The following is a 20,069-nucleotide window of genomic DNA, read 5'->3' as shown; positions in this document are numbered from 1 at the left end:
ACAGCTGCCAGGCGGCCTCTTCTGCCTGCCAGTTTCTCCCCTGGAGAGGCGTGTGGGTGGAATAACAGCCAGGGGCGCAGATTGGGAACATGGTGGGAGGCGTTGGCAGGTCCAGAGGGGATGCTTTGGGCGGTGGGGAGCTGTGTTGGTGGGGGGGGGGAGGGCAGAGAGGCAGGGGGAGCTTCAGGAGGTGTTGGAGGTGGAGAAGCCCTGAGGGAATTGTTGTCAGGATGCCGAGTGAATGTGCTTTAAGGGCTTGTGGAACGTGGCAGTTGAATAGAAAACAAACCGTGACGCGTGTTCCAAGGCGCTGAAGGCTGCGCAGAGCCCTAATTACTTGGTGTTCTGAAGAGACCCATGTTCTTCCCCCCCCAGCCCTGGACGGACAAGTGGAGCTTTTGATAATGAGATCGTTATGATGAATCACGTCTACAAGGAACGGTTCCCGAAGGTAACTGCCCGGAACTTGGAAAGATGATTCCAACATTGCGGCTCTTCGGCTTGTCGGTCTCCAGCAAAATCATTTCTGTTCTTTTCCTGGGACCCGCAGTGTGTGTGACAGGGACGGCGTGGGAGGGGCTGGAAAGCTGGGAACCCACACGTGGGGGCGGGGAGGGAGAGCAGAAGAGCCCTCATGTCAGCGAGGGGCATGTGTTACTGCAGCAGTGTGGAACGGTCTCAATACCCGCGTCTGGAGCCAGCTGTGGTTAAAACAGGGTCAGGGTCAGCGTGCGAGGACTGGGCTGAGAGTTCCTCATGAAGCAATATCAGTGCAGTTAAAGCATCGTCTAGACTAGGGGGACGTAACATCACAAAAGCAGGGCCACGCTCATTCTGGCTACTGGGACAGCTGCCTTGGTCCTAGGGCACCGTGACACAGCTCAGTCGCGTGCATAAGGGAGCATTCTTTCCAGCACGCCCTAGTGTCAGGATCCGTGCAATTATTTTGGACGCCACTGGCATGCTGCAGTCCGAAAGGACAGCCCAGGGCGTGCCTGCCTCCCGTTCTGGGATCGCTGGGTTCTGGGCTCGGGCGCTGCATTGCCTGGGCATAGCCGCTCGGAGTGAGCCTCGCTTCCGGCAGCAGACTCTGGTTTGTCAGAGGGCAAATTCCCAGTGGCAGGCCTGCCCGGGGAGATAACCGGAGCAGCAAGCCCCTTCGTTTTCATCCTTCCTGTGAGTTCACGTGTTGCTACTTAAAGGGCTGGGGGGGGGGGAGAGGGGCGGATGAGCTGGCTGCACCGTGCCGGATCCCTGGGAAAGGACCTGGCTCTGATGCACTTTCCTACCGAGAGGCCTGAATAAGACGCAGTGGCCGGCCTGGCGTGCACTGGGGCGTTCAGCCGCTGGGGTAGCTGCTCCCCTGCACGCCTCCACTGGTGCAAAGCGCCATAGCTCCAAGCTCGCTCCAGCTGAGGACGTGGCCCCTAGTAGGGATGTGAATGTGGACCCGTTGAAACAATTAACCGGGCTCATTGGTTAGTCCTAACGGTTACATGCAGCTCCCCCCCCCCCACCCCGTTGCTGCTTCTGTATCAGAGGTGGGGGGGAGGTGGGAGCTGATACATGTGGGGAGCTGACTCCCTTAAAGTGACCACCTGCCGCATGCTGGCTCCTGCAGAGCTGCCCGCCCTCCCCGCTGGCGCTGCTGCCTCACACAGAGCAGCAGCACGGTGGGGAGAGGAGGGTCCAGGCAGGAGCCGGTGCTCGCAGGGAGCCGGCTTCCCACAAGCACCAGCTCCCACCTGGCCCCCCCACATGTAACTTTCCGCGGTTCCACGTTTTCAGAACTAAACGCGTTTTCACATCCCTAGTAGAAACGAGTTGCGCTTAAGCAGGCCCTGGCTTGCGCCGGGGCAGCGCACGGGCGGCAGGAGCGGGCGGGCGCCGGGTCGGCCGTGCTGCTGGCTCTCACCCGAAGGTGGATTCATGCGGTCGCCTGCTCCGCCCCACAGGCCACAGCGCAGATGGAGGAGCGCCTGCAGGGCACCATCACCAGCTACTCCTCGAGCAGCACGCTGCCCCTTGCCGACGGCGTGCTGGGCTTCATCCACCACCAGATCATCGAGCTGGCCCGAGACTGCCTGGCCAAGTCCCAGCAGGCGCTCATCACTTCGCGCTACTTCATGGAGCTGCAAGAGAAGCTGGAGAAGATGCTCCATGATGTGAGTGCCTGGGAGTGCGCCCTGCCCCGCCCCTTGGCCCTACCCCCAACGGGCTGTTCGGTGACCTGGTCCTTTGTCTCCCTTACAGGCCCAGGAGCGTTCGGAGAGCGAGGAAGTGAGGTTCATTGACCAGCTGGTTAGGAAGCTGCTGCTGATAATATCCCGCCCTGCCCGCCTTCTGGAGTGCTTGGTAAGGGGTACTGTCCGCGGGCGCAGGTCTGTCCCGGGGATGCCAGGGCAGGGAAGAGCTTGTTACTCAGGGAGTCAATCAGACTCATTTCCAGCAGAACAGCTTGATCCCCATTCGTGCACCCCGCAAGTGAACAGCCGTGCAGCTGCTCCGTCGTGTGCACAGCGACCGAGTCACTCTGCTCAAGCTTCACCGAACTCGCCATCCCGGCGCCTGGGCGTCAGCCTCACCGCTGGGGTGGAGAGAGGAGATGGAGATCTTTAGATCCAGGGGTCTGCAACCGATGGCTCTCAAGCTAAATATGGTTCAGTATGGAACCTAATCTGGCTCTCCGGTCACTCCCAAAATGCAGGCAACTTTTTAAATTAAAAGGAAAAATTCATTCAAAATTTAAAAAACGTGTAATGATTCCTGTAGCTTGAATGCGGCATGAATCTGAATTTGACCAGCTATGATGTCAACTTCAAAGAAATGTGTGAACGGAAGCAGAAGTCCCCTTAATAGCATCAATGACACAGACTTTATTTATTAATCATCATGTCAATTACCAGTAATATTAAGTTGTATATTTTCAGTCATGCAAATGGGCGTTCTCATACTGGCTATTTGTTGACCACTTGTTCTGAATTTTAATGTAGTTTAGCTCTTTGCTTTGGAAAGGTTTCCGGCCCCTGGGTTAAGGAATATTACAGAACAGGACGGTGCTGGGTTTCCTAGTGAGGTGGGAATGTCTTATCTGTTTTTCTTTTCTTGTCCGTCTCTAGCTTTTATCCATTACGCTTAACCTCCAACACACATTCTCCTTGGGTTATTAATTCACCTTGAAAATGTAGTTATCTGTGGTATGTTTCCAAATCTCTCCCAATAGGGTTTGCCCGGGAATCGTTTTAGTGCCTCAGAGCTGAAAAGAGTAGTGTGATACACCACCTCTGCCCCTGAATTCTGGGGCGTGGGCACGTGGCTGGCTTTTTGCAAGGAGAGATTATACTGGAAACACAGATCAGGGGAGCTAGAGTTCTCCTGCGGAGTTCTGATGCCCTGGTAGCATCCTGTAACTCCAGACTGAAAAGGAACCGAGTCAGTGGTAGACACTCAGATTCCTTTGGAGAATAGGCACACGCCTGTGAGCTGTAGCGGGGGAAGCCAACCCATTTAACAAAGAGAGCAGAAACAGCGGTGGAAAAAACGCGAAGAGCCGCACCGGAATTGTCAAGGGGGAGGGGAAAGGAGGCTGCCCCTTTAAGAAACAAGCTTATGTTTTTTGGCCATATCAGGTGCCTATCGACGGCTGTCCTCTTGGGCCATTTTGAATTGCCGCACAGGGGAGCCAGGGGTTGGGGAGGGGACTGTTTTGGGGGGCTCAGGAGCAGCTTCACGTGCTGCACTTTTGGGGGAGAAGAGCCACATGCGGCTCGCGAGCCACGGGTTGGCCACCCTGATCTAGGGACTCAGAACTTGCTTCTTGACTGTGCTTGTTCTTCTTTGGCTAGGAGTTTGATCCTGAGGAATTCTATCATCTTCTGGAAGCCGTGGAAGGACATGCTAAAGTAGGCCAAGGAATAAAAACGGATATCCCGCGGTACATCATCAGCCAGCTGGGGCTTGCCAAGGACCCTCTGGAGGGTAGGGATGTTTTACAGCTGTTGGACTGTATCCGACTGACCAGGCAGGGGATAGGGAGCCTCTCCGGCCTGGCTGCTGGCAGTTACCGTGTGTTGGAAGGTCTCTGCTACTCCCAGGCTAGATCCCAAAAGCCACCAGGCTGGTTAACGTTAGCGGTAGCTTAGCTGATGTCCTCGGCCAAGGAAGGAGAACTGAACAGGCTCTCCCCAGGGCGGTACTTCCAGGGTAAGCTGGGTGGTGTCTTGGCAACATGGTGTGACGGCGCGATGGGGTTCCCCTGTCTCCTGCACCCCGAAATGGCACAAACAGACTGCACCAGCCGGTGGAATAGAGGAAGTTTATTGCCTCTCCAGGATACAGCACAGCATAGATGTAATCTGGTCACAGAGCTGGGCTAGGATGCCTCAGGCCCCCTTGAGATGGGGGAGACTGGGCCCCTAAACTCCAGTCCCTTTCCCTAGGCTGTCTCCTCCATGCTTCCAGCCAGCAACTCACTAACCCCCTTCCAGCCCTGCCCCCCAGCCAGGGCAGCATTCCACCTTCCTTTGTTCCTCTCCATGGGGGGTGTCTGGCCACTGGTTTGCATAGTGACTCATCCTGTTTTGCTGGGTCGTGGTACCCACGGCAACCAGTGGGGGTTACCCCAGAGCCAGCAGCATAGAAACCAGCCAGGTACCCCCACTACGTCACACATGGTGAGGAGATGTTTGTGCTGCCCAGACAGACAGAGAGCTGGTTGATCCAGCACCTCTCGCTGCTGGGCACAGAGCTGTACCTGCCCTGTGAAACAAACCAAAGCAGATCAATCACCATACAGCCAGCCCGTCAGCTCTAGGCCTTTGACCTTGGTGTTTCCCCGGGGCTGCCCTTCCCCTTGGGTGAGGTGACGGTGCAGATGTTTGGTACCGTGCATCAGGCAATGACCCCAGCCCCACAGGGCAGGCGAGTGCACTGCCAAGAGGGCCTTTGTCCTTTCGCCTGACTTGCTCTTTAACGTGCAAGCCCTGCACTCCCAAAATCCATGTTCACCCAGAGTACAACCTGCAATGTTAATTGCCTGAGCGTTAAGGTTCCTACAGCATCTTAAACACAGCTTCCAGTTCCTTGCATGCTGCACTGGATTAGAGGCTTATGAGCTCTCAGACCAACAGGTAGCTCTTTCTTCAGCAAATTGTGCCTCATGCCGATTGGAACAAGCCTGGCAATTGTGCCTCTTCGGTCGCGTGGTAGCGAGGATTCAGATGGCTTGATGGCCTGTCAAAGTGCTAAAACAGTCTGTGCAGGGGCAAAAGGGCATCCGCATCCACTCCCCCACCCCCGTCCATGCCTGAACTCGGGCACTGGAGTGGGATGTGCATTCCAGGACTGTGGCCAAGCCTGTTCATGCCAGAACCAAATTCTCCTTCATTATCGCCCGCGGCATATGAAATACTGTAGATTACATTCGAGAACACTTAATCCGTGGGAAGCCAAGGCCTGTGGGGGAGTCGTAACCCTTGAAGAACACACAGGACTGTGCCGAGGAGATAGAATTGTATGGCTGTTTAACCCCTGGAGGACCTGGAAGAGCGTACAACAGAAGCACACAAACAGTTGCTTGGGCTCCAGGCAGGCAGATATCAGAGGCTGGGCCCACAGAGTTGTTTATGGGGATCTGCAGAAACAGCTGAACACAGTGTGGGACATGGACAGTGATACGCCTGTTAGTGATGCAGGCTCCAGAGAGCCTGAAATGTCTGAGTGATACCTGTGAGTCTGGCTTGAACGTTCCCTAGGGGGAGCTGCGCCCGGGCGCGCCGAGGGGTGGGTGCAAGAGAGAAGTTACTCAAGTTACTTGACAATGGCAGAGGCTTGATGAGGGCAAAGTTTGGTGACTCTTCTTTCTGCAGGCTGGTTTGCCGACCCCACGTAGATAGCAGCCTGGCACCGCCCATTGAGCAGTCAGAATATAGGCTGCAGAAGCAGTGTGTGTGCAGCAAACCCAGGCAGCATGGTGGAAGTAGGCCAGGAAAAGCATCTCCACAGCTCGTGGTGAGGCTGGCACTGAAGTTGCTCAGTGAATTTGCGTGAGGCCTCTCGTGTGCAGATGGCACCTTCTGCTTGCCCAGAAGAAGCTGCAGCAGCCGGAGCAAGCCTGTGTCTGGAAAAGGTCGATTTTCTAACCCAAAAACTCTGCTGCGGAAGGGAGCGGTGTGCAAATCTCAGTGAAGTTCCTTAATCCGGGGTAGCTCGGTTTCAGTTCCTCCCTCCTCCGAAACAGCGGCAGCGCGTTGGATCTTCTGTTGAATTCCTGACGGCTTGCTCTTCCTTTTTTTTCCTGCAGAAATGGTTCAGCTGGATCATTTGGATAGCGGGCCCACCGTGACCTCCGAGAATGACAGCTCCCATGAGGTAAAGCCATCGGCCCGAGTTACTGTTCGCATTTCCCAACCAGCTTCTCTGACGTGTAGCCAATTAACTCTTGGCCTCCGGCATACAGACCAGGCGCTGCCTTGTTCCTGGGGAGCCGGGGGCGTGAATTGTCCATCTGTGGAGGGTAGCCGAGCGAGTGTTCCCCAATGCTAGCCAGTTGTGGAGCCTACGCTGCCTGTATAGTCACTGTGCCAGGAGAGCAAACCACTCTTGTGTGTGTCTCATGCAGAGCCGGGCCTCGGCTGCCACCTCTCGGCGGAAACCCTGTGAGAGCGACTTTGAGACCATCAAACTGATCAGCAATGGGGCCTATGGGTAAGTGGGAGAGGGGGCTCGGAGGCTGAGCAGTCCACCAATCGCAACCGCACACACTGGCCGCTTTTGGCCAGCGATCTTAAGTGTGAACGAATCCCCCACGCACGGGGCTGGGTGTGAGCAAGCCCAGCTGCCCTGGGAAGACGGCACCGTGCCGGTGAGGGCAGAGAGCAGGTCCTGGCGCCTCGCTTACTGTGTCGGTCTTGGCACGTTAGCTCGACTCCATTGAGTGGGTCGTTGCAGCCACTGCCCATCAATCCTTCTGGCGAGTGGCGGCTGGCCGCCTCCGACGATGGCGCCTGCCTTACGGCTGGGGTCGTAAATCACGCCAGTGATCCGTCAGCTGGAGCCGGCTGGCCGCCCGTTTGGAAATGCCCGTTGCACGTGGGAAGCGCGGTGATTGGCACATTAGCGGCTGACCTCCAGCAATCCCCTGGCAGAGTCCTGAGTGCTCATGCCGGGAACTGCTCAGCGCTTCGCAAGCATTTTGAAGCAACAAGTCTAGCTGTCCTGGCTCATACGCTAGACAGGAGCTGCGGGAGCCCCGTGCACTCAGTAAGGAACCCTGCAGCCGGGCGGGTGCTGTCATTGCTTTCTCCCCTCCTAGGGCGGTGTATCTGGTGAGGCACCGGGAGACCAGGCAGCGCTTTGCTATAAAGAAAATTAACAAGCAAAACCTCATTCTGCGGAACCAGATCCAGCAGGTGTTCGTGGAGAGAGACATCCTCACCTTCGCCGAGAACCCCTTCGTGGTCAGCATGTTCTGCTCCTTTGAAACCAGAAGGCACCTGTGCATGGTGATGGAGTACGTGGAAGGTGAGAGCCAAGGGCTGAGCGGCAGCTTTACAGCGTGCTGGTTAAAAGCAGATTTACAATCACTCCGGTGCCCAGCATTCCCCATATACTGTGTGCTTGGACAGATTCAAATGCCACCCCATTGATTAGCAGAGCGCCCCCAGCCGGCAGCGTAGGTTTCTGTTGGTGGTGCGCCTCTGCATGAACCTTGGTGCACAGAACAAAATGTATTTCACTTGTGGATGGAAAAAGTTGGAGGGAGCAGGAAAGCTGTTGCAGGGCAGGAAATCGAAGTTCCCCAAAGTGAAGGCTGCAGCCTGAGAATCCCAGGAGCTCTCCCAGGCCTCTTGGTGCCGGATGTGGGACGGCGTGCTGCCCTCAGCCCCCCACGCCTGGCCTGTTCCTGAAATAATGGAAAATCCTCCTTTCTCTGCGAAGCAGAGACTCAAAAGCCATCCACTGCCTGTTGCGCGAGGAGCTTGGTCTGTGCGCACAGCCGGAAGACGGGTGCTCCTTAGTGCTGCCCTGTCTCTGCCTCGGGTCTCCCGTCCTGTAAAATAAGGTGGTTCATGGCTCCTCCCTGCGTGCTGCTAGCATTGCTTGTGTGGGGGGGAGCGGTGACGGTCACTGGCTTTGCTTTGGAAGACAGCGAATTAAAAATGCCGCCCTGCTTTACTCTAGCCACCTTTCGGAAGCAGTTCTGTGGTGGGGGATTTAATCTGGGGTGTGTCCCAAACACATCACAACCAGGCATTTGCCAGTCTTTGAGCTGCTGCGGTGCCCTCCTTCCCCCCCATGCTAGGGTGGCCTCTAGTGCTCAGCTCGTACCAGTGCAGCACCCCAAAATCGGGGTGCCAAGCGATGCCTGGAGCAGAGCAGCAGGGGCTGGCAGACAGGTGGCCACGCAGGGCCAGGAAGGAAGGCTTTTCTGCCCGGCGCAATTGGCCAGATATCCTTTCCCCCCTTAATAGCATCAGCTTGTGGGTACTCAGGGGCAGTACCCAGGGTTGGCTGGTCAGGGCTCTGGTTTGGTGTAGGGAGTCCTACAGTCTGGTGGAGAAAAGGCTGCTTGAAACCCTGCCAGCTGCCTGCCGCACCGTTGGTTGTGGTTCATGGCGCGTTTGCATTTCTGTAGGTGGGGACTGTGCCACGTTACTGAAGAACATGGGCCCCCTGCCGGTTGACATGGCCCGGATGTACTTTGCAGAGACTGTGCTGGCTCTGGAATATCTCCACAACTACGGGATTGTGCACCGGGACCTGAAGCCTGACAAGTAAGGGCAGGAAGGGGGTGGTCAGAGGGTTGTAGGAGCCTGGGCAAGAGGCTGTTCGGTTCTAAAGTGGGGAGGGAAAAGGAGGATTCCCCATGCGGGGGATGAGATGACTCAGCCTGAAGCAACTCCCAGGTCAAGACCATGGCATGAGCTGAGAACAGCTGGCCTCTTCAGTGTCATTCTCCGTGCGGGGTCCTGAGTCAACCGAGTAACATCGTTGCCAAAAAAGCAAACGTCATTCTGGGAGGCATTTGCAGGACGTGAGCAAGACGCGAGAAGTTGTTCTTCTGCTTGACTCCATGTTGATTTAGGCCTCAACTAAAGTTCCGTGTCCAGTTCTGGGCCTCACATTTCAGGAAAGATGGGAACAAATTGGGGAGGGTCCAGAGAAGAGCAACAAAAATGATGAAGGGTCTAGAAAACATGACCTGTGAGGGAAGAGTGAAAGAACTGGGCTTGTTTAGTCTGGAAAAGAGAAGACTGAGAGGGGACATATCAGCTTTCAAGTATCTAAAGGTTATTACAAGGAGAACAATAAAAAATTATTCTCCTTATCCTCTGAGGATAGGACAAGAAGCAATGGGTTTAAATTGCTGCAAGGGAGGTTTAGGTTGGACATTAGGAAAAACTTCCTACCTGTCAGGGTGGTTAAACGCTGGAATAAATTGCCTAGGGGGGTTGTGGAATCTCCATTGTTGAAGGTATTTAAGAGCAGGTTAGACAAATACTTGACAAGGAATGTCTAGATGGTGCTTGGTCCTGCCACGAGGGCAGGGGACTGGACTCGATGGCCCCTCAAGGTCCTTTCCAGTTCTATGATTCTGCTCAGGGGTGAGCCAGCGAGATTGTGTGTACGTCTTCTCTCCTGCAGCTTGTTAATCACTTCCATGGGCCACATCAAGCTGACAGACTTTGGCCTGTCCAAGATTGGGCTGATGAACATGACCACGAACTTGTATGAGGGGCACATCGAGAAGGACACTCGGGAGTTCATGGACAAGCAGGTATGTCCAGAATCTGTCGGCTCAGATCTCGTGGGGCCCTTGGTTCAAACCATCTCTCTTGGTCCCGGGGGGAGGGTGGGAATGCTGTATCCATATCTTCCCCATCTCAGGGAGCCAGCATGGCTCTGCCCATGCTGCAGCAGTCCCTGGGGTGCAGCGGGTCCAGCATTGCGAACATCTCTTGGAATGCAGGTGTGCGGCACGCCCGAGTACATCGCGCCCGAGGTGATCTTAATCCAAGGCTACGGGAAGCCCGTTGATTGGTGGGCCATGGGCATCATCCTGTACGAGTTCCTCGTGGGCTGCGTCCCCTTCTTCGGAGACACCCCAGAAGAGCTCTTTGGACAGGTGATTAGCGGTAGGTCTCTAGAAGTGGCCACCTTGAGTCCACCCTCTTGTCTTGCTTCCGGGAGCTTTCTGGGTCTGGGTGTTCCTGGCCCTTCTTTGGCTTGGCAGCACCAGGTTGGCCATTGGGATCCCCAGTTGAGCCCTGTTTCCCGGTCTGTTTTGGCCCCAGAGCACAGCTGCACTGAATGTTCATCGGCATGAAATTTGGCCCTTGTGGAGCCTCTTCCATCCACGGTCCTCGAAGGGCTTGACAGATGCTCACGGATGAACACTTGCCTGTAGAAGCAGCAGTGCAGGGGGGCAGGTGGGAGCCGATTTTTCACAGGGAGCTGGTTTTTAAGTCAGGTCCCCACAAGCACCGGTTCCCAAGGAGCCACCTGTCTCTCCCCCCCACCACGCGTTGCTGCTTCTGTATCTGAGGCAGCTGGGTGGGGGGAGGGCGGGAGCCAATGCTCATGGCTCCCCCTCGTGTACTAGCTCCTTAGCGTGTGGCTGGCTGGCAGGTGGCAAGCACTGGGCCAGGCCTTTAGTCTTTTGGACTCATTCGCTGGCCCCAAGGAGGTTGGGAGCCACTAAAGTAACAGATTCCTTTTGACTCCAGGCAAAGGAGGAAGGACAGCGTGTTCCCTCCTCGGGCCAGGATGAGGAAAAGCAATCTGTTAGGAAGCTGGCTCAGGAGAATGCATAGCCCAACCGCAACCAGCCCTGCGATGCTATTCCTTAGCCTGCCGTGCCCTCCAACGAGGGCTGGGCCACAGGGATGTTTCATCACGTGGTTTAGACATGAGTGTTGTAGTGTAGGGGAGCCAAGTCTGGCCGGGTCTGTGCTCCCTTCCCAGGCTTTGGGGGAAGCGTTGGTTGCAGGGCTGTCATTGTACAGCCGGCCTTTCACTGGTCTCTTTTGATGGCTGCTTCGCTTTTCCTTTCATAGTAACTCTTCTGATTAGGTTGTGGGGCGTCACCACATACCACCGCGCCTTATGATGAGTGAGTCACTGAGAGAGCTGTGCTGTCGCTTTAAAGTCATTGAGTGTGACCACGGAAGTGCTGGCTTTCCCAGAGCTAGGGGACTAGTACATGCAAAAATAACTTCCCTAGCAAAGGTACTTTGCCTTAGGTCCCCAAGTCCTAATGACCTTCAACTCATGCCTCACTCCGACCCAAGTAGGACGCCCCCTGCAGCCAGGAGGGCAGAGGCCTGGGGTCTGAGGGGCTTGTAGGGAAAACCAAGCCATGAATTGACAGCCTCCTGCCCCCTCCTAGTCTGGCCAGCCTTGGGGTGTCCCACTGCAGTAGCTATGGGGGTTCCCGTGGAATGGTGAGTTAGGCTATATCTACACTGAACGCTTATTTCGAAAGAACTCGTGCTATTTTGAAATAACAGAGTACAGGTCTACACAGCAAGCCCGTGATTCCGAATAATTTTGAAATTACGGGCTGCTTACTCCGACTTCTGTAACCCTGCTTCCATGCGGAGTAAGGGAAGTCGAAGAGAGAGCGCTCTTCCTGCTGTGTAGACAGCGCCAAAAGCCGAGTTGAAGTTGTGTATCTTAATTCGACCTTACCCTGCAGTGTAGACGTACCCTTCGTTACAAGTTTTCGGATGGTGTGTCTATCGGGGATGGTCTAGACCAGGGGTCTCCAAACTTTTCTGCCCGAGGGCCGCATTAACTATCAAACAGCAGTTCGGGGGCCGACTACACACTTGAGGTCAAAATAAAAACCAATCAAAAAATGGATGTTGTTTTTAATTATTTATTTAATATTATTTTATTCAGTTATTATTTAATAACACATTGATACACTACACATGAACACCTGTATTAGTGTGAATGGTGAAATTGTTTCCTGGATGCCAAAATAGCAGACATTTCTGGCTTTAGAAATCACTGTTTGAAATTGGGGGTGGTTCAATATGTTCAGCCTAAGACACTCACACTTGAAGAGATGTGATCGCTCTCCTATCATGCAGGGAATGAGGTGACAATTTGTAACATAGCCTCATGGAACAAGGGGCATGCATTTTAATGGGAAAAGCTGGTTTGAAAGCAGACACGTTATCACTGTGCCACAGCAACCAGACCGCCTCCTGCAATGGGCACCAGCTCCTCAGCCCCGCCCCCGGAGAAGTAGGCCCTCGCTCCTAGCCCCTGAGAAACCACCGTCGGGTTTCCTCCCCTCCGTCCAGCCTCCCGCGATCCTCTGCCGCCGGGTCTGATCCGGAGCCCGCCTTCGAGACCCCTCTTTTTCGCCCGCCCGGCCAAGCGGCACGCGGAGCCGTCCCTGACCTGGGCTACCTGCTGTCCGGTGCGCGTGCTGGGGCCTCGCGCAGCCGCCTGCGAATCCGTTTCTCCCGCTGACACCAATGCTCGGACTCAAGCGCCTCAGGGATAATCTCGCCGGTACGCAGAAGAAGGCGGGGCCAGACAAAAAGGTCTCCACAGGCCGGATGAGAGGGCCTCGCGGGCCGCATCCGGCCCGCGGGCCGTAGTTTGGAGACCCCTGGTCTAGACGGTGCTTGGTCCTGCAGTGAGGGCAGGGGACTGGACTCGATGACCTCTCGAGGTCCCTTCCAGTTCTAGTGTTCTAAGGTTCTAGACTCCTATCCGCTTTCTGCCCTGGCTGTTGGGATGCAAACAGCCTTTTGCTCTCAAGGGAGGAGGCCACCTTGTGATTTCCCATGTCATTTCAGATGAAATAATGTGGCCGGAAGGTGATGAAGCTCTTCCTGCCGACGCTCAGGATTTGATCACGAGGTTGCTGAGGCACTGCCCGCTGGAACGCTTAGGCAGCGGTATGTGCGTACTGTCCCCTACTTGGCTGCTTACATCCCCTAGGCATGCTCAGCTGGGAGAAGGCTGGAGGGGCCCTGTCTGATCAGCATTTGCTGGTTCAATAGATGGCTTCCCTAAGCAATTCAGCGTATGCCCGGGATGTTTATAAGAGCTCCTCTGTAGCATCTGGCTCACGTGGTACTGCCCATCTCACCCTTGAGCATAGCTTTTCTATTAACCGTATTCTGCTGTGGGGGTAGCAACACCCCCTCCTCTCGTGGGCTGTGTCTACACTGGCCACTTATTCTGGAAAATCAGCCGCTTTTCCGGAATAACTTGCCAGCTGTCTACACTGGCCCCTTGAATTTCCGGAAAAGCACTGACGATCTACTGTAAAATCATCAGTGCTTTTCCGGAAAAACTATGCTGCTCCCGTTCAGGCAAAAGTCCTTTTCCGGAAAACTGTTCCGGAAAAGGGCCAGTGTAGACAGCACAGATTTCTTTTCCGCAAAAAAGCCCCGATCGCGAAAATGACCATCGGAGCTTTTTTGCGGAAAAGCGCGTCTACATTGGCACGGACGCTTTTCCAGAAAAAGTGCTTTTCCGGAAAAGCATCCTGCCAATGTAGACGCGCTTTTTCCGGAAATACTTATAACGGAAAACTGTTCCGTTTTAAGCATTTCTGGAAAAGGGTGCCAGTGTAGACGTAGCCCAGGTGTGCACTCCCCTGAGGAATCTAGGCAGTGCTGGAGGGGATTAAAGCATGGTCCTGCTGCCTCATGCCCACCTGCAGTTGGAAACCTGTAGCAGCTGTCAGTAATTTATGGCATATTGCAGCGTTAGGGTCTCTGTCTCAGAGTCCTGCTTCTTCCTGGTTCCCGCCTTGCTTGCAGCCTCTGTTATATACACAGCCCAGGGCATAGCTATGGTTCTGTGCCACTGCATTTCCCAGCCTTCGTATCCTGCTCCGGCCACCGCTCACTGCCCTCAGCCTGGCTCATGAGAGAGCTCCAACCCTAACATGGGCAGCAGGCCAGATCCTGCCTCCGTTCCTGCCCCAGAGCTCTGTCAGTCTCAAGGAATTGCTCTGGATTTCTCTGGAGGAGCAGCCAAGAGCAGAGTCTGTCCCGTTGTTGGATGTGCCAGGGAGGCCTTGCCGGTTGGGATTGGTTTGGGAACCTGAATCCCGACGAGTTCCGTTCTAGCCAAGCCATGTGCACTGGGGGTCGGATAAAAATACAACGGTTTCCTAAGTGAGCACGTCGTAGGCTGGGAGCAGCACCTGGCCTGAGCTCCTGCCTAGTCTAACCTATGTGTTCCTGTGCTGGACACCAGGTGGTGCCCATGAGGTGAAGCAGCACTCCTTCTTCTACAACCTGGACTGGAACGGGCTGCTGCGGCAGAAGGCTGAATTCATTCCACAGCTGGAAGCCGAGGACGACACCAGTTACTTTGACAGTAAGGCCAGTTCTTGCTCCTTTCTCCTCTTTGGCTCCGTCGTCCCAGCAGTGAGGCTGGGTTGAATTCTCCGGAACAAAGAAACCCTCTCCGGGATGCGATGGGCCAATCCCTGACTGACTTAGCTGTAGAAATGAATGAGGCTGTGTGGAGTCACATTCTCCTGGTCGTTCCTCAGGTGGTAGGGCCTCCTGGTGCACCAGCTCCTTAGGTTTGCTCTTGTTTTGCACAGCCGTCGGGGATGGGGGCTGCCTGCCAGGCACGGCGGGAGGGACTTGCAGATCAGGCTGAGTGCAGAGGGCTGCATTTGTGGGATTTTGCACTGTTACTGCTGCTGCTGCTAAGACTGAAAACAAGCCCCAAGGTGATGGTTCCTCTGGCACCAACGTGTAAGAGAGAGGCTTTCTGGCAGCACGTTGTTTTGCTCCCCTCAGCTGCTTTGGGAAGTGGAAAAGGAACATCTGTGCGTTCCTGCTGGGAACATCCAGCCCTCAGAGATGTGTGTAGAGGAAAATGTATCCTGCCCTGCCTGCCAGATAGCATTGCTCCTCAGGCACCCACATCGCTGGCAAAAACATGGTGCATCCGGGTGAAAGCCGGAGTTAAATAACCGTGCTGAGCGCACAGTAGCCTGAGACTCACTGGGGGTCGTAAAATGCATCGTCGTGATCTAAGTAGAGATTGGATGTATTTAAAGCATGTTCTGGTTTCGTGCTGAGGGAGCATGGGACTTGCCGAACCAGGTCGGACCCATGGCCCAGCTAGTCCAGGATTCTGTCTAACATTGGTCAGTGCCAGGCACTTCACAGGAAGCTGCAAGAAACCGCATCCCTCTTCTCGAGAGACTGGCATAAGCCCTGTGAGCGTTAATGGATGTGAGCTTTCCCTTCCCTTCCCAAATGTTCGAGCATAAGCCAAAGAAAATAACTTTCACTTCTGTCCCAGGGCTGGCCTGGGATTTGAACGTTGGCACAGTAAGCCAGAGGCCTACCCCCGTCCCACTTGGGCAGCGGGGCCCCTCTGCTCTGGTGCCCCCGTGATGGTATCCCTGCGTCAGCCTCTGTTGTTTTCCGTAAATGGTGGGTGCGGCCAAGTGGCTGGGCTTGCAGCCCCCTGGAGGAGAGACCCACCCTGCGGCATTGTCGCTTCTTGCTTTCAGCTCGCTCCGAAAGGTACCGCCACCTGGGCTCCGAGGATGAGGAAACGAATGATGAGGAATCCTCCGTGGAAATTGGCCAGTTCTCTTCCTGCTCTCACCGCTTCAGCAAGGTACTGGGAGGCTCCCGGTAGACGTGGGGCTTTTAAAGAGACCCTTCTCCCCTCCCCTGGGGCCAAAGCCCCCAGCTGTCACTGTGCCAGGGCACAGGTTTTACTAGTGACCCAGGCGGGGCCTTCTGAGCTCTTGGGCAAGGGACGGACCAAAGAGGCGGCTGGCCAGCATCAGGAGCACCATTGACAGTTCTGCAGGGAATGCTCCAGCAAGGGCTGTTGGTGATCCAGATGGAGTGCTCTTCTGTCTGGTGAGCGCTGACCCAGCCCGGTGCTAAGGAGGCACGTTTCTTGAGGTGCTGCCTTTCATGTGGACTCAAGCCTGGCTCCGGACTTATCTGAGACAAGGCTCCCATGGCGCCATGCCCCAGGCTAGGTGAATTAACCCTGGAGCGTTCACCATGGTGCCAGGGCTGATAGATCCAGGGCAGTTCTAGGGAGCAATTACTCTGCTCTCTATCCTGAATTGTTGTGTGGCGAGATGTTGACCTCGGGGGCGGGGGGGCTGCATTTCATTGGTGAGCAGGGGATTCCTGTCGACATGGGATCAGATTCTCTGCTTCGGTAATTCAAGTGACTTCAGAGCTGTGCCCGTGGAGGCTGGATAGTAGCGTGGAAGGTGCCGTGGGGTGCTGGCTGAACTGTACCCTCTGCTGGCCTCTCACGTGTGGCCTCTGCTGCAGGTTTATAGCAGCTCTGAGTACCTGGCAGCTCACTCCAACCTGAGCTTGTCGTCGTCCGAGCGGAGCCAGAGTGAGGACAAAGAGGAGAGGACGGAGCGGTGGGACAGGAGCTCCGGGGACGAAGAGAAGAGCCGGCTCTTGGGCACAGAGACCAGGTGGAGTCCAAGGCCCTTATGTCTGTAGGGAAAAGCAGAGTCCCAAAGGCAGCAAGGGTGTGTGGAGGGGGGTGTGGACTCTCAACCATTGTTTACTTAGCAGCTCAGCCAACCCTGGGCACTTGCATGGGCTTTGTTTCTGCTCTAGTTGGCAGATGATACCAAGCTTGTAAGTGCTTTGGAGGACAGGGTCAAAATTCAAAATGATCTGGACAAACTAGAGAAATGGTCGGAGGTCAACAGCATGAAGTTTCATAAGGACAAATGCAAAGTGCTCCACTTAGGGAGGAACAATCCGTGTTACACATACAGCATGGGAAGTGACTGTCTAGGAAGGAGTCCTGCTGAAAGGGTCATAGTGGATGACAAGTTAAACATGATGTCAAGTCTCAGAGGGGTAGCCGTGTTAGTCCGAATCTGCAAAAGCGGCGAGGAGTCCTGTGGCACTGGTGATGAAGTGGGTCTTTGCCCACGAAAGCTTATGCTCCTACACTTCAGTTAGTCTATAAGGTGCCACAGGACTCCTCGCCGCTTTTTAAGTTAAACATGAGTCAACAGTGGGACACTGTTGGAAAAAAAAGCAAACATGATTCTGGGATTTGTTAACAGGAGTGTTGTGAGCAAGACACGATAAGTAATTCTTCCACTCTGCTCTGTACTGATTTGGCCTCAGTTGGAGGATTGTGTCCAATTCTGGGCACCACATTTCAAGAAAGAGGTGGAGAAAATTGTAGAAGTTCCAGAGAAGAGCAACAAGAATGATTAAAGGTCTAGAAAACATAACCTATGACGGAAGACTGAAAGAACTGGATTTGTTTTTAGTTTAGAAGAGGGGACATGACATAGCTTTCAGGTACCTAAAAGGGCATAAGGAGGAGGAGGAAGAAAAATTATTCTCCTTGGCTTCTGAGAATAGGAAAGAAGCAATGAGCTTAAATTGCAGCAAGGGAGGTGTTGTACCTTGATGGTTTTGTACCTTGGTACCTTTGGTGGTTTGGACTGTCAGTGTTAGCGTATTAATGGAGGAAGTGCAGGGTCAGGGATGGAGGGTGGGTGCAGAAGGGAGCACCCCAGTCCCTTACCCCAAGCTCCCTTCTGCACCCACCCTCTATCCCTGACCCTGCACTTCCTCCATTAATATCATGGAAGAGTGCTGCCCTTGACCACTTACCCATCAAAGATCATTGCCCGCCCCTGTTTTAGAAGATGGCTGGTGAAGTGCCCAGGGTCTTGGTTGCTAGCAATCCGGCCAGCCCTGACGTTGGAGAAGAGTCGGGTGATGGTGAAGTATCCAACTCCAGCTTCTGTCACTCTTAGACCATCTCTCTCCTGTCCACAGGCTCCGGTCGTGGACGTCCTGCGGGTCGACCGCCTACTCCTCCCGGCACGAGCGAAGCTGCAGCCCTGCCGCCCTCACCAGCACCTACAGCCTGGAGACCATGCCCAAGTTCGCTTTCTCCTCCGAAGATGAGAGCCCCTGCCCGGGCTCTGTAAAGGCTGAGAGGCCGGTGTTTGTGCTGGGGGACCCTGAAGCAGGGACAGGAGGAGCAGCAAAGCCCTCGGCGTTGTCGGGTACGTGGGCTGCGGATGGCGGAGCTGGGGATTAAGGACGCCCACAGGGTGCTAAATCGGGGGAGCTTCTTGCCCAGCCTTCCGCTGCGGAGGCAGCCTGTGTATGCAGTGCAGGGCGTTGGCTGGTGGTGGCCCAGGCCACGGGCAGCCTCCATGGGATCCTAGTAATTCCCCGAGGTTCCAAGGCAGAAAAGACTGGATCCCTTGGAGGGGGACAGCGTGCTATACCCACACCACACATGCCGCCTTGAAGAGGCACTGAGAGGCATGGGAGGGAGCCTGATGGCGGGCAAGGGGGTTTCTGGGGAGATAGCCATGTGTGGGAATAACCCTCGGGGGACAAGACAACCCCCTTTTGAGTATTTGCCTAGCAGCAGAGTCTAACCCTGCCGTTCCTGTGGAAGGAGGTGGCCTGTGAGGCGGGGACAGTGATGGTTAGGGCAGTAGCTCATAGACTCATAGACTTTAAGGTCAGAAGGGACCACTATGATCATCTAGTCTGACCCCCTGCACAGTGCAGGCCACAGAATCTCACCCACCCCTCCTAGAATAATCCTCTCACCTATGTCTCAGATATCGAAGCCTTCAAATACTTTGAAGACCACAAGATGCAGAGAATCCTCCAGCTGTGATCTGTGCCCCATGCTACAGAGGAAGGCGAAAAACCTCCAGGGCCTCTGCCAATCTACCCTGGAGGAAAATTCCTTCCCAACCCCAAATATGGCAATCAGCTAAACCCTGAGCATGTGGGCAAGACTCACCAACCAGACACCCAGAAAGTTCTCTATAGTAACTCCTATCATCCCTCCATTGACCTATTTCCCACTGATAATGAATGGTCAATTAGGGTGTCGACGGAGGCATGTAGATTAGACAGATCGGCAAAGGGAAATGAAGCCACGATTAAAATAAACGCGGCTTCATTTAAATTTAAATGGCTGCCCCGATCAGCCGACAAACAGCTGATCAGCTGTTTGTCGGCTGATCGGGGCAGCCATTTAAATTTAAATGAAGCCGCAATTATTTTAATCGCGGCTTCATTTCCCTTTTTCGAATACACAAATCTACAAGCCTCCGTCGACGGAGGCATGTAGTTTAGACGTACCCTGGGTTACCAAGATCATGTTATCTCACGTGATTTAAATATCCCGTGCTTCATTTGCATAATCACGTAATGGTGCTCTTTTGAAAGAGCTCCATTTCAAAATTGAAACGGCAGTCTAGAGAGTTCTTTCAAAACCAGGGCGCATTTTCGAAAGAACCTCGTTTTTTGAGGTTTACAGGATCTTTCGAAAAAGTGCCCCGTTTTCGAAAGAACTGTGTCTAGAGTGCGGTTTCAGTTTCGAAGTAGCGCTTTTTCGAAAGAGCGCCATGACGTGATTATGCATATTTAAATCCCGGCTTTTTAAATCCAGGCTCCATTTGCACTTTCGAAGTGCTTCATTTACATCCCTCTCCTGACGGAGGGAGGTAGTCTAGACGTAGCCTTAGACTTGATACAGTTCCAGTGAATGACTGCGGGTCAGCCCCAGCTGGACAGCAGCAGATTGTCATCGCGGTGGCATTATTATCCCGTAGAAGCACCAGCTTGCTGACCCCTTTCCTCCTTGTCCAGCTGAAATTGCCAGTCTGAACCGCATCCGCCTGCGGAGCAACAGCACCGGCACCAAAAACTCCACCCCAAGAGCCCTGGAGCCCGGGCTGGGCCGCAGGCTGGGGAGTCCGAAGAACACCCCGGAGAAGCAGAGAGTGTCTCCAGGAGGCCGAGTACCCAAGTCTGCTTCTGTCTCCGCTCTGTCCCTGATCATCACCACAGGTCAGCGGGCAGCCGCTAGTGAAGCTGACGCACAGGGTCAGTGGTGTGATGAGTGCATGCACGGGGCGGGTTTCCGACTGGAGCATCTCCACCGTGCGCACCTGCCCTGCGGCCCCAGCGGCTCTGTCCCACGGCGGCAGCCCCTGCGTAGCATCTGTCACTTGTGTTACGTGTTCACCAGCTTAAGCGCTACCCAAGGAGGCCTCCCAGGCAGGC

The 20,069-nt window shown here is 54.7% G+C and overlaps 1 protein-coding gene across 4 annotated transcripts in view; it reads left to right on the top strand.

Moving 5' to 3' along the window:
• The window catches only part of MAST3 (microtubule associated serine/threonine kinase 3), an 87,060-nt gene that overhangs the window by 57,240 nt on the left and 9,751 nt on the right, over window positions 1-20,069 (top strand). For all 4 annotated transcript variants that reach the window (XM_075902929.1, XM_075902930.1, XM_075902927.1 and 1 more), the window contains 16 exons: window positions 376-451; window positions 1,956-2,165; window positions 2,254-2,355; window positions 3,846-3,978; window positions 6,302-6,369; window positions 6,620-6,705; window positions 7,313-7,521; window positions 8,636-8,774; window positions 9,646-9,778; window positions 9,971-10,136; window positions 12,819-12,920; window positions 14,236-14,358; window positions 15,518-15,627; window positions 16,311-16,465; window positions 17,805-18,037; window positions 19,653-19,853. In XM_075902929.1, the coding sequence (XP_075759044.1) occupies window positions 376-451; window positions 1,956-2,165; window positions 2,254-2,355; window positions 3,846-3,978; window positions 6,302-6,369; window positions 6,620-6,705; window positions 7,313-7,521; window positions 8,636-8,774; window positions 9,646-9,778; window positions 9,971-10,136; window positions 12,819-12,920; window positions 14,236-14,358; window positions 15,518-15,627; window positions 16,311-16,465; window positions 17,805-18,037; window positions 19,653-19,853 (2,246 nt within the window). The remainder of the gene's footprint in view (window positions 1-375; window positions 452-1,955; window positions 2,166-2,253; window positions 2,356-3,845; window positions 3,979-6,301; window positions 6,370-6,619; window positions 6,706-7,312; window positions 7,522-8,635; window positions 8,775-9,645; window positions 9,779-9,970; window positions 10,137-12,818; window positions 12,921-14,235; window positions 14,359-15,517; window positions 15,628-16,310; window positions 16,466-17,804; window positions 18,038-19,652; window positions 19,854-20,069) is intronic.

Source organism: Pelodiscus sinensis, chromosome 19 (genome assembly GCF_049634645.1).
Source record: "Pelodiscus sinensis isolate JC-2024 chromosome 19, ASM4963464v1, whole genome shotgun sequence".
NCBI classification, from domain to species: Eukaryota; Metazoa; Chordata; order Testudines; family Trionychidae; genus Pelodiscus; species Pelodiscus sinensis.
Note: the sequence above shows the minus strand (reverse complement) of the source record. Positions and strands in the feature narration are given on the sequence as shown.